Here is a 13,314-nt window from a genome sequence, read left to right on the forward strand (position 1 = left end):
TGCCGAGCCCCTGCTGGCGAGGGGGCGGAGTCAGAGGGAAACTCTAATTGAATCTGTCAACAGTGTAAACGCCTTACAGGTGAACGCCGTGACCTTTGACCCCTCCATCGCCCTTGTTTTTAAGGTGAATGTTTGAATATTAAAGTGAAAAATAGAGAAACAAAAACAGAGATTGACAACTTTGGATTGGAACAGGATTTTTTTTTTTTCATTTTTCTTAAATGTCAGGGAAAGAATCAAGAAGAGAAGAAGAAGAAGAATCCGTGAGAAAAGGTGAAGAACTGAAGCAGCGGGATGGACAGAAGAGAGGAGGTGGAGGAGAGGAGGTGTATTTAAATGTGAGCTGGTGTTAATGAGTTTGGTCAGAGTGTGGAACAGTCAGTAAAGCTGCTATCATTCTCATTAATGTCTGAATGAGCTGCTGATAGCTGTCATGGACCTCACACTCCAATTAACACACACAACACACACCACGCACGCACACACACACACCTCACAGACAGGGAGACAACAAGGTGGAAGGTGTGGAAGGATGCATAGGGGTGTGTGTGTGCCTGAGTGTGTGTCACAGAGAGAGAGAGGGAGGAGAAGAGGGGAGAGAGAGAGAGGGAGGAGAGAGGGAAGGAGAGAGAGGGAGAGAGAGGGGGAGAGAGAGGGAGGGAGAGAGAGGAGAGGGAGAGAGAGGGGGAGAGAGGAGAGGGAGGGAGAGAGAGGGAGGAGAGACAGGGAGGAAGAGAGAGGGAGGAGAGAGAAGGGAGGGGAGAGAGAGGGAGGGAGGAGAGAGAGGGGGGGAGAGAGAGGGGGGAGAGGATGGGAGAGAGAGGGAAGAAGAGATGAAGGAAAAAAACTTTTTCAGCATTTCTGTTTGTAACGAGCGTCGGCTAAGCTGTGAGATAGAAATGCAAATTAACCTGGAAGAGCTGAGAAATTAATGGAATCCTCCTTTAATTTGGACAGAACGCAGGAACAGATGGACGGAGGGAGGGACAGATGGACGGAGGGAGGGACAGATGGACGGAGGGAGGACAGATGGACGGAGGGAGGGACAGAGGAAGGACGGACGGAGGGACAGACGGACGGAGGGAGGGACAGATGGACGGAGGGAGGGACAGACGGACGGAGGGAGGGGAGGGAAAGACGGAGGGAGGGAAGGGAGGACGGACGGAGGGAGGAGGGACAGATGGACGGAGGGAGGGACAGATGGAGGAGGGAGGGACAGACGGACGGAGGGAGGGACAGATGGACGGATGGAGGGACAGACGGACGGACGGGGGGACAGACAGGACGGACGGACTGCTGCTTAGCAAGGTTAAAAGAAGTGTTTCTTTTTGCGCTGTAATCTGAAAAAGGGGCGGAGTTTTAGAGCGATCTCCTGACCACAGTGAACGTGAACATGGCTGCCATGACGACCTGAACCCTGGCTACACCTGGCCTGACGCCTCAGTAGAACATCAGTGATGATCAGACCACGCCCACGGACCCTGACATCATCATCACCACCTGATCAGGTGATCCCGTGATCCCTCACACATCAGATCCGTCTGGTTTTGCGTGGTTGCGTCCGTCCTCGCCACCGTGTGACGCTAAAGTCCAACCGCTGACCTGAGGCCAGATCAGCTGCCGCTGGGATCCATAAGATCGACGGTCTCGTAGGATCGATCAGAGATATTGATTAGGTAAATCCCCTTGTGGCAGCAACACTTCCTAAAGTGACTGGACAAGTCCAGGCGGCAAAGGACCAAAGCAGGTCGTTGTCCTGTCCTCAGGTGTGTCTCACCTGCGTCCCTGTGGCTGTGTGATGGGTGGAGGGTGGGAGGATGGTTTATCTCACTCAGCTAATGCTACGTAGCCGCGAGGGTTTCAGGCTAACACGTGGAAACAACATGTCATCTTCCTATGAACACGTAAACCTGTCCGGCAGAATCGGTCAGCTGTTTACAGCCTGTTGTTTACAGCCTGCTGTTTACAGCCTGTTGTTTACAGCCTGTTGTTTACAGCCTGTTATAGCGACGGTTAGCTACAGGCTGTGGTCGCGCCGCAGCCGACAACTTTCATCTTTAAACGCAGAAACAAACGGGCGAAAGCTGAAAACGAGGCGGAGTCAGCGAGGTCAGGGTGGAGCTCCGCTGTGACCCAGAACCAGGATGGGGGGACAGATGAAAGAGTCAACATCAAAGCAGCACAGCCCCCTGATGTCCTGGAGCTTCTATAACGGCTACAAAACCATCAAAGTTCAAAGGTCAGGACTTCGGGACAAAAAAGAACGTTATTAAAATTCAGAGGCGCGAGTACGATCACAGTGATGCGCTAATGATTGAGGGGAGAGTGTGTGTGTGTGTGTGTGAGAGAGAGAGAGAGAGAAAAGAGACAGAGTGTGTGTGATGTCCTGCTGAGCGACACACACCCACACACACACACACACACACACACACACACCACACACACACAGGGATTTCCTGATAACTGAAGTCAACTACAAACCTGACGGATTTCTGAGGACAAACTAACAATTTTCACATTTAAAAAGTTTAAAGAGTTCATTTGAGGTGTTCTAACATATCTGGCATCTGGTTCTGAACAGAAAAAATAGTCCATCATTTTCAGGTTATGGGCACAATAACAGTTGTTAAGGAAGAGAAGAAAATAAAAACGAAGCCCTTAAAGACCGTTTCCCGATCAGTATTAAGGGGCCGCATCAGCGAGGGACTACTTTCAGCGGCGGATTTATCTCTACTTGGAGCGCTCAGGTTAGCAGGGAGGAAGCTGTGTTTTCTCAAATGCATCATTTATTGTTCTGACTGAGGTGCCCCCCCCCCCCTCACCCTCCTCTCACCCTCTCTCCATCTACCACAGAATAATCAATGATCATTTCACCCACAGGTCTCTTTCTTTCCTCCAGGGGCAAAACAGGTGACCCCAGCAGGAGCAGAGAGGAGACGAGGGAGGTAATGAGAGGGGAGGAGGGGGAGGAGGGGGAGGAGGGGCCGTCACCTGGAGCCTGGAATCAATTCAGTTATTGATACCAACATTCCTCCATCGGCAGCAGGGAGGAGAACGTCAGAGAACATCCGACAACAACAAAACTGCCGCTGGCTACAGCTAACAGAGCTAAGCTAACAGCTAAGTGCATCCTTTGATTCATCCTTCCATCTAACAAACACCTGAGCAAGGGTGAGATAGGCATGAGGGAGGGGTGTGTGTGTTGTGTGTGTGTGTGTGGTGTGTGTGTGTGTGTGTGTTTAACCACTGCGTGTAACAGGAGTGTGTGTTTTCAAGGACAGGTAGTTAAAGTACGCCGTCAGCATGATTGAGCTGATTAAGAGAGGATGAAGAGGAGGATGAAGGGGGGAGGAAGAGGGGGATGAAGAGGGGGATGAAGGGAGGATGAAGAGGGGGGAGGAAGAGGAGGAGGAGGAAGAGGGGGGAGAGAAGGATAAAAGGAGGAGGAGGGGAAGGGGGAAGGGGGGAGGAGTCCGATCGACAGGTGTGTTGGGGGACTGATGCTACCGTCAACGGTCGTGTTGCTCTGGTTCGACTGAGTTGATCCCCCGGTAACCGACGGTAACGGAAACGATGACGTCGTAGACCGACCATCACGACAATCCTGGAGGACCCACCAGGTTAAGCCAAGGCGAACTGCATTATGGGATACCTAGCTGTCCACACAGGTCACGTCTAAAAGGGGCGGAGCAAGTACGAGTGTGGGAAACAGCTCAGGAACGTCGGTACTGACCAGTCCGCATCCCGAGAAACATCTAAGATCCGTATCAGCCTCAGCGTTGCCGAAACACTCCGGAGCGACGCCGCGGTCCGTGGACAGAGAAGAAGAGCTGGGAGGAAGCCGAGGATCACGACCGGGAACGATGTTTGTTCCTGTGAGCTATCGAGAAAACACTGTTAACGACATGTTTGTGCTGCTTTCCTGCACCCGGAAAACGCTCCGGCCGAGCGCGGCGTCATTTACATTTTCATACGTTTCTCCGTCCCCAAGAAAAAAGCATTTGTCTGGGCGGCGAGCGGGAAATTTACACATTGTTATTTGGTAACGACGCACAAAGCGCCGCCACCGAGCCCGCAGATGTTTTCGATGCATTTTCTTCCAAAGACAAATGTAAATTCACTTTGAAAAGAGAAGCAATTTTCAGCGAGACACATCAGAGGTCTGTTTTTCTTCTTCTCTGTCTGATAACCGTGTTTACACGCGTGTCCAGATAAAACCAATCAGCCGGAATCACAGAGGGAATCAGGAAGTGGAGCCGCGGACGTTTCAATACATCCGAACTGTCAAACGAGCCACGTCCAAACAAGCTCCTTTATTCCCATCTTTAGCCCAGGGCAGCGGAATTCCGATGTTTCAACCCGGATGTCGGATTCCTTCCTGAGGAAGTCGGAGGATCCTCAGAACCCGAGCTGATGCTAACAGACGGCTTCTGCCAGGAGTGACCAGATCAGAAGATCCAGTAATGTTCTGTTTCTGACTCGTCTTGGCCGCACAGAATAAGTCGTATATGTAAAACGGCAACATAGCCCATGCTAACGGGGCTAACGGGGCTAACGGAGCTAACGGGGCTAACAGGGCTAACGGAGCTAACGGAGCTAACGGGGCTAACAGGGCTAACGGAGCTAACGGGGCTAACAGGGCTAAGGAAGTCAAGTGGGACCACAGCTTTCCTACGTGCAGCCATCTTGTTTCCCGACAACTGGAACACCGAAAAGTGTGGCGTCGTTCCCGGCGACGACCTCCGAGGCAGGGCATTATTCTGCTCGGTGGGAGGAGCCGCGAGGGCGTGGCTACAGGGGAGTGGCTACAGAGGAGGGGCTACAGGGGAGGTGCTATGGCAGGAGGGGCTATGGGAGGAGGAGCTACTGGGAGGAGGGGCTACCGGGAGGAGGGGCTACAGGGATGGAGGCGGAGACCAGAACGTCAGTAAGTTTCCAGCAACTGTTTCTGTCTCTCCTTCATTTGGTCTTAAATGTGCCAATTTAACACATTTTTATTTTAATTAAAAACACTGCTAATAATTTCATGACTGATTAGAGAAAAACCCAAATAATCATACATTGAAACACTCCAATATAATTACCATAATTTTAAACTGGTTTTTAAATTAAACAGGAACTTTTTTTCTAAAAAAAAGTGAAAACATTAAAAAGCAAATGTAGTGTTTTTGATCTAAGATCATTTCTATGTTTACAAATAATCCGATCATATCTATTAAATTCTTATAAAACCCATCTAATCCAACAAAGTAAAGATTATTATATAATTCACCGTTAAGTCATCTAAAAATGATTAAAGATTTTTATTTTATAGTTCATGTCACAGATCATCTCATTTCCTGAAAGATTAAATATTTTAATCAATGTTCCCTAAAAGATCACAAAATAAAAGTATTTTTTTTAAAAAAGAAGATAATGTCACAAGTTATTGGGATGAAAGCTGCTGCTGGTCATGATAATCACACACACACACACACACACACACACACACTCTTCATCAGTAAGATGATTGGTTGTCACGCTGCGGCGGGGGCCAGCAGGGGGCGATGTCATGTGACATAAACACACCGTAAAACTTAGTGGCCAAAACATCTTGCATCAGAACTCGTCCTCCCTCCATCCACCATCCCTCCATCAGCCTCCTCTCCAGTCGTGCTACTGATAGTGGGAGCACTCAACTATGAAGTCTGCCCTCCCCCTCCCCCCTCCCCCGTCTCCCCCCCTCCCCCCTCTCTCTACCTGGAAATTAATTTTGTCTCCTCCAGATGACTATCGCTGCTGAAATGCCCCCAGAAATAGATCCACAAACAGCAGCTCAACTGAAACGCCACCGCTGCCTGACAGCCGTTAGCAGCGATGCACGCCGCCGCCGCCGCCGCCGCCATCGCTGCTGCTGGCTGCCGGGGGGGAGGGGAGCAGATGGAGGGATGAGCAGAGGAGAAATGATTGGGAGAATTTAGCATTGGGAGGGAGGAGAAGAGGGAAATTAATGAATTACTGACAAAAATTGTGAGTGATTTGTCTGCTGGCAGGCAGAAAATGAAGTGATGTGAAAAAAAGGCTGCAGAGAGAAAATTCATCACGATAAAATATTTAATCGCCTGTTTGAACGCCATAAACGGCGAGGAGTAACGACGTTACTGGCGTTACGAGACCGGGAGTCTCGTGTTGATGGTGCATTCAAGGACAATGGGAGGTTTCTGCAGAAGGATCGACTACCGGAACCAAGTCGGACCTGAGGAAAGTCCAGTCGCGTGACCACACAGGCTACAAATGTACACAATTTCACACACGCTACATGTGTGTGCGTGTTTGTGGGAGGGTTATTTTGTTAATGATGCTACTGTGGTGGCGTCAGACTGAGCTGCCAGAAGCGAACAGATTCCTGAAAAAGGATTAAGACGGCTTATAGCGATTTACTGGGGGCAGATTTCGCTGCGTGAAACAAGCTAACGTGTAGCATCAGCGTTGCTCAACAGGCCACGCACAGTCGGTCACGTCAGGAGGTTCCGTCTAAAGCTAAATTAGCCACGACGAGCCACAGAGGTTTGACCTTCTGGTACCTCCAACTGACCTTTTCCAGGCAGATTTTACGGCTTGTGCAATAAAATACATTTAATCTAAGCGTGAAATCCTCCAGATTTCATCACGTAAAAGCAGCGACCTGTCCAGGAAGAACCTGCCCCTGATCACCTCCGTGTTTGCTAACAGTTCTGTCAAAGGTTCCTGATGAATGAAGCATCCGTCAGCTGAGAATCCAAAAAAAAGCGCCACCTGCTGGACAATTATCACGTCTGCGATGCCAAATCTGATCACCTGGGATCTTCTGACATGCGAACGAAGATCCATGTCTAGGTTGTAAATATGACAGAACCAGGACCAAACGGATCACGAGTGGACAAACAAGGTTCTTCCTGTGCCCCAGGACCAGCTGTGGACTCGTCGCCCAGCAAAGGGGGAAGCCTTTGACCTTTGACCCCGCTCAACCACAAGACACGTATTCAAATCTCCAGCTGCTCGCCGCCGACCCGGCGCCGGCTCTGGCGCGGTGGAGACAACCAGAACTTTGACTGGTGCCGCAGGAACCACCAGAGGAGCTTCCACCTGAACCAGAACCGATCCCGTTTGCTCGTTCACCTGTTTTAGCGGGAATCAGGAAGGTTCTCAAGTCCAGACCAGGAACTCCGTCAAGATCTCCCTCATACAAATGTTACTGGATCTCAGCAGTGACCACACCAGAACACCGTCTCTGTTCCACACGCGGTCCAGTTCTGTTCCGCTGAACAGGTGTTGCACAGAACCGACTGAGGTTTCCTGATGTTCCGAAGTCAAATCAGAGCAGGAAATCTGTCCGCCGGGGAGAAGCTGAAAAAGCAGAACTACAAGATCAAAGCCATCAGCTGCTGCCGGTACCAACAGGTGAAGCAACAGAACCAACGCTGCTGGACCATCGGAACCGGTGAACCTGCAGCAGGTCAACAGGTGAGAACATCGCTGCCGCTGCTCAGTCGAAGAATCCAGAACATTTACTGATGTTGGAACGTGAGAAAGGTCATCAACAGGTAAGAACCAGAGCGCACCTGTCCAACGGGACCGGACCGGACCAGACCGGACCGGACCGGACCCGGCAGCTGATCCTCATCCACAGTGATCAGCTTTAAGGTCATGTGCTCTTTGACCTGCACAGGTGAATCTGTGCTTCTCGCCACAATAAAACTTCCTGTGAATGCCACACCGCAAGCACGCACGCCCACGCGCACTCCCCGCCGCCGGTGTCGTTCGACCCTCGCACACCTTAGCCTGCGATTCATGGCTTCCTACAACCCGCGCGTGCACAGACACGTGCATGCGTCTATGCCCTACGCGGGCAGGTGAAGGCAGACACGGTCAGAAGTGAAGACAAGAGACCTGTTACCTGCACAGACACACGCACACACGCAGGCACAGCTCCACGCACAGCTCCACGCACAGCTCCAGAATAAACCCCGCGGAGCAGCCGCTCCAGCCCGCCAGGCTGCCGCTTGCCGCGCCGCCTGTAAACATGCAGCGAGGAGGAGGAGGACGATGAGTGTGCCCCGTTACCGTTCTCTCCGCGTCGGGTCCTGCTGGATGCTGGGCTTGGTGGGCGCCATCTTCCTGCAACAATATTTGATTTCTTACTTTCTGCTCTCCTTCCGCCGCTTTCCTCGACGCGGCTCTATCGCGACGCGGAGCCGCGGCGTTGCGCTGCGCCCTGACAGCAATGCGTCATGGTCCGTGTGTTAAGACAAAGCCATGTCCGTGTGTGTGTGTGTGTGTTTGCTGTGTGAACGCGTCAGTGTGTAGTATACGTGCGTGCGTCTGGTGCTTGTCTCTCTCCCCCGCCGCTCAGCAGCGTGCAAACAACGGGCGGCGGAGGCGAACTGCGGGCTGCAGCAGAAGCCTGCCGAGCGGCGTGAGAGGAGGGGGAACCCGCGGAGGACGCTCCAGATCCCGCTGCTCTCTTCCTCTCCGACTGCCTGTCTCTCGGGTTCGGCACCACGGAAGAACGCGTTCCGGAGGAGGAGGGAGGGGGGAAAAAGGCAAAGAGGGACGTCAAATCTTTACATTGTCGCTGCCGCCGCAGCGTCTAGAGCTGCGGTAGCATCCCCGCGGCCGAGCGTGGCTGTGCGGTCACAGTCCGTGAGGTCTGCCGGAGCAGGTTCCTCCGCCGGCTGCTGACAGAAAAAACACACACATCTCAGGATTTTCTCCAGCCCGGCGCGACAACGCCGCTCAGATGCAGTTGGACTCGTGCTCGTGTGTGTGTGCGTGAGACGGCGTGAGTGTGTGTGTGTGTTTTATGCAATTCTCTCCTCCTGTATTACAGGTCGCTCCGCGGGGCTGTTTTCCAATTTTAACCATCACACCGAAAATAAAAGGAACATCCTGATCCTCCCCCCTCCTTAACCACCACTTCCCACAAACAAATCAACAACCCCCCCCCACACACACACACACGCACGCGCACACACACCTGCCAGCCATGCCTCAGTAAAAGCCAAATGTCTCTATTGATGAAGCAAATATTTCTGAATTCTTTGAGTCACGTGACGACGCGCGTCCGCAGGTTCGGACTTTAGTTCTGTTGCTTTTGCGGCCACGTTGGTTCCGACATCAGTGATTAAACTCCGCCGCCGCCGCCGCCTCTGTCCCGGTGACCCGTCAAGGTCAAAGGCATGCTGGGTATTCTCCACACAAACAAGCCATTGTGGGGGGGAGCGCACGTCCAGCCGAGGGGTTGCAGTTAACGCACGCGCAGTGACGCGCACGGACACGGCGTCAACACGTGTTTTTGTGAGTGGAGTGATGGAAAGTGCACAGAGTGTCATCGCCGAATGACGTCAGCCTGAAGGTGATTTTAAAGATTGCTGATTAGTGAGCGCGCGCTGATGGGTCAACGCCTCAGCTCACAGATGTGCGTGAGTGTGCGTGATCAGAACCCGTCTGGACGCGCGCCAGCAAAGGTCCATGTTGGAAAGCGCGTGTGCTTTTGCTGCTTTGGAGGCCCGAGAAGAAGAGGATCCCAACACGGACCTGTAGATCTGGGCGCGGAAACACAGAAACCGCGTGCGTGTGAGAGACAGAGGGCGTGCGTGAGAGAGATTAAAGAACATTTCAGTGAATCCGACAACACTTTTTTTCCTCCCCCGACTCTTTGCCATATTTCCAGACTAAACTTTTAAAATTGTTGGATTGAAGGTGTGAAAACGGAAGAAAAGACAGAAAAAAGTGAAGTTGTCTGCAGTTGGATTCGTTTCGGGATCATTTGTGATCCAGCTGACGGAGGTAAAAATGCCCACGTGCAGAAAAGTTTGATAATGAGCGGATTTAGAATGAAAGAGGGGCCGATCTGTTCCGGAACCCCGCGGGAGGCACCGCTGGAACAGATCGACTCCACAGGTACCTTTGCGGGTAGCCGCCGATCCCCTGGACGCTCTGCGGGGTCCCGTTCGTTGCTCCGGGAACAGGCACCGGCACCCGACCCACCGGGGGTCCGGTCACCATGCTGCTGCCTACGCCGCCACCCCCCGAGCCCCCAACACCGGGTCCGCCGCCCGCCGAAGCCGTCACCTGGACGCTGAAGTCCGGGAAGATCCTGATCATGGTCTCCGGAGCGTCTCCAATGCGCAGCCGTGTTCTGGTTCTCCCTCCACCGGGCGGCTCACTGGGAGCCCTGGGAAGCCTGCTCCGCTGGAGTTTCTTTAAAAGTCTAAATGTATTTTCGCTTCTTTCGCCTTTTTCCTCCTCTGGTGTGAGCAGAACTCGCCGCGCGGATCGGGATCACCAATAGTTGATCAACTGATGAGCGGGATCAGTGAGAGGAAACTGCCTCTTTCATACTTTCTTCTCTGCTGGTCTTCAACCTTCAGCGTTAACCCCCCCACAAACCCGGATCATGGTCCCGGGGTCTCCGGAGCAGCGGGGCTGAGGTGAGGACTTCACCGGTGAGAGTCGACCGTGCAGCGGCGTCTGCGCTCTCGCCTCCCGGCGCTGGAGCTCCGGACTCTCCCGCTCCCCATCGGTGAACCTCTGCCCGGCTCTGCGCGCTCTGCCGGCGGGGCGGAGACGGTCGCTGCTCGGCTCTGGTGTCGGGCTCTCAGCAGCACCTGCGCAGCGATGACATTGATCCAGTGATCCAGTGATCCAGCAGCAGCAGAGTGTGTGTCGGTATGTCGGCGAGCGCGCGCGTGTGAGCGCGCACGTGTGTGTGTGTGCGCTGTCCTCCGTGTGTGTGTGAGAGTAAGAGAGGGGGAGAGAGATAGGCCGAGAGAGAGAGAGAGAGGAATGGAGGGATAGAGGAGAGAGGAACGTTTATTCTCTCTTTTTTCTGCACATGAGCGCAGCAACTGTAAACGGGACTTTTATTCGGGACAATAAAGGTTCCGTTTTACTGAAAACAGAACCTTTAAAGAGCAGCGACGTCTCGCTTTTGGTTTTCTTTAAGATCCACACGAAGGTGATGGATGATGTCAGTTTTGATGATCGCTAACAATAAATAAGTCTTGCTTTTTAAAAAAAATAAAATAAAAAACCTTGAAAAGTTTCTGGTTTCATCTGAAAGGTTCTTCACGTGGTTCAGGTCCACAGAAAAGTGCCTGTTGGACCTGAGGATAAAGAGGTGGCAGAAATGGACCAAAGGTCACCTGAGCAAAGCTTCCCCAGGTCTGTGAGAAGGACTGTGAAGAACAACAGGAACCATCTAATCTGTGCAGAAGTTCCAAGAACTCACGCCCGGAATCCACGTCCTCAGAACCACTCTGGATAAAACCAGGCACAGACGTTCCAAGAGGATGATGATGATGATGAAGAGGCAGATATGTGGAGCAGGATGGCTCAGATGTTGATGAGGAACTGCGATGACGAAGCAGACCGGGTGTGGCTGTGTTCCAACAGGAGCAATCAGGAACGTCTGGTTCTCCACCGAAGCCAAAAAGAATATTAGCATCAGTTAAACGCAGCTTTAATGAACGCTGCTGCTAAAAATAGTCCAACGTTCTTCACTTTTATTCCTCCAGAATGTCACAATAATCCACTTCAGAATGTTCCTGGATTTGACTGAATCATCTCACCTCTTTGAACGCCTTGCAGAGCTAGCATGCACGATAGCCTAGCATGAGGAATACCTGCTAACATTTCATGCCTGAAAAGGTGAAAATGATGGACTAAAGTTAAATTGTGCTAGTTTTAAAAATGAGCGATGCTCATTTTCAGAATATGATGTTTCTACTGGTGCCATCGACGCTTTAGCGCGGCGCTACGAGAATCATCGCACATCAGCTTCACAAGCCACGCCCCCTCAAATCCTGTAGAACCAGCGAGCTGCTGCGATGCTCTCACATGTATGAAAATACCAGATAAAACTCAGCTGATGACTCCTCCCTCCCATCAATCACTCCTCCCTCTTCACAGTGGCCCCTCCCATTCCTCGATGACTCCTCCCTCCTAACAATCACTCCTCCCTCTTCACAGTGGCCCCTCCCATTCCTTGATGACCCCTCCCTCCTAACAATCACTCCTCCCTCTTCACAGTGGCCCCTCCCAGTCCTTGATGACTCCTCCCTCCTAACAATCACTCCTCCCTCTTCACAGTGGCCCCTCCCAGTCCTTGATGACTCCTCCCTCCTAACAATCACTCCTCCCTCTTCACAGTGGCCCCTCCCAGTCCTTGATGACTCCTCCCTCCTAACAATCACTCCTCCCTCTTCACAGTGGCCCCTCCCAGTCCTTGATGACTCATTGACAGATGTAACTGCTCTGGGATTGTGTGGACAGGTGAGTGGGCGGGGACTATTTCCTGTTGCTGTATGACAGACAGGGAGGTGGGCGTGGCCTCTCGGCAGCGTCCATCTGTATCCTGTCATTTCCAGCCCAGGGAATCGAACCCACAGCTCTGCTGCTGAACAGCGCTTCTCTCCTGCCGCCTCCTCATTGAGTCACTCAGGACACATTTTCAATATTTCATCCTCCTCTGGACCCCCGCCTCCCCCCCGGACCCCCGCTGGGACCCGGAGCCTCGCTGCGAGAGCCTCTAATAACCTGCAGCTCTCGTCTGTCCTCTGAAAACAAAGACTCGCACTAATAAAACGTCCCAATTGAGCTGATTAAATAGCAATAAAAGCGCGCTGCTGCTGCTCGGCCGCCTGCTCCTTAAATTGGATCGCAGCTCTAAGCAGCAGCTCGTAATGAAACGCAGCGCCGCAGCTACACTTTACCTCCGTGTGTCTCTGTAATGAAATCAAATGAATTGGACTGCAGCTTTCAGGGGAGACATGCTGGACCCCCTTATAGAATTACCACAGAGCACTGAGTGTGTGTGTGTGTGTGGTGTGTGTGTGTGAGAGAGAGAGTTCTCTCGGTGACCGCATGACCACTGACTCAATGTCCGTGTGCACAATATGCCTCGTTTGAAATCTGCATCTGCTCTGTGTTGCCTTTGCGAGCGTGCACGTGTTTGGATGATTGTACGTGTGTGTGTGTGTGTGGTGTGTGTGTGTTTTGTCCTGAGGGACAACAGCAGGTTTACTGTCCTGATTCTGTCTGTTGCGTTTTACCTGGTCACAGCTCACTAATACAGAAACACACACACACACCACACACTCACACACACACACACACACACACACACAGCTGTGCTCCACCAGAACCCGACTGTTTCTCCCTCTAGCATCTTTTCAGATTCAGGATTTTAACCTGAATTGGACTCAGACTGAACGCTAGCTGCTAGGTTAGCCGAATGTAGCACGACAATGCTAATGCTAGCTGTGTGCAAATTAATTGGTGGGCAGCTGCGCG

At 52.1% G+C, this 13,314-nt stretch overlaps 1 protein-coding gene across 6 annotated transcripts in view; it reads right to left on the reverse strand.

The window, feature by feature from the left end:
* Positions 1-10,855, reverse strand: part of LOC130513200 (neuronal PAS domain-containing protein 3) — a 94,028-nt gene extending 83,173 nt beyond the window's left edge. For 2 of the 6 annotated variants that reach the window (XR_008946645.1, XM_057011872.1), the window contains exon 1: positions 9,926-10,854. Coding sequence is in view for 5 of the 6 variants with exons in the window: in XM_057011872.1 (XP_056867852.1) it covers positions 9,926-10,125 (200 nt within the window). In the remaining variant the exon portion in view is untranslated. The other 4 variants (XM_057011878.1, XM_057011875.1, XM_057011874.1 and 1 more) reach the window with 3 other exon arrangements.
* Between the last annotated feature and the right edge of the window lie 2,459 nt (positions 10,856-13,314).

The sequence above is a fragment of the Takifugu flavidus genome, chromosome 16 (assembly GCF_003711565.1).
Source record: "Takifugu flavidus isolate HTHZ2018 chromosome 16, ASM371156v2, whole genome shotgun sequence".
Lineage (NCBI taxonomy): Eukaryota > Metazoa > Chordata > Actinopteri > Tetraodontiformes > Tetraodontidae > Takifugu > Takifugu flavidus.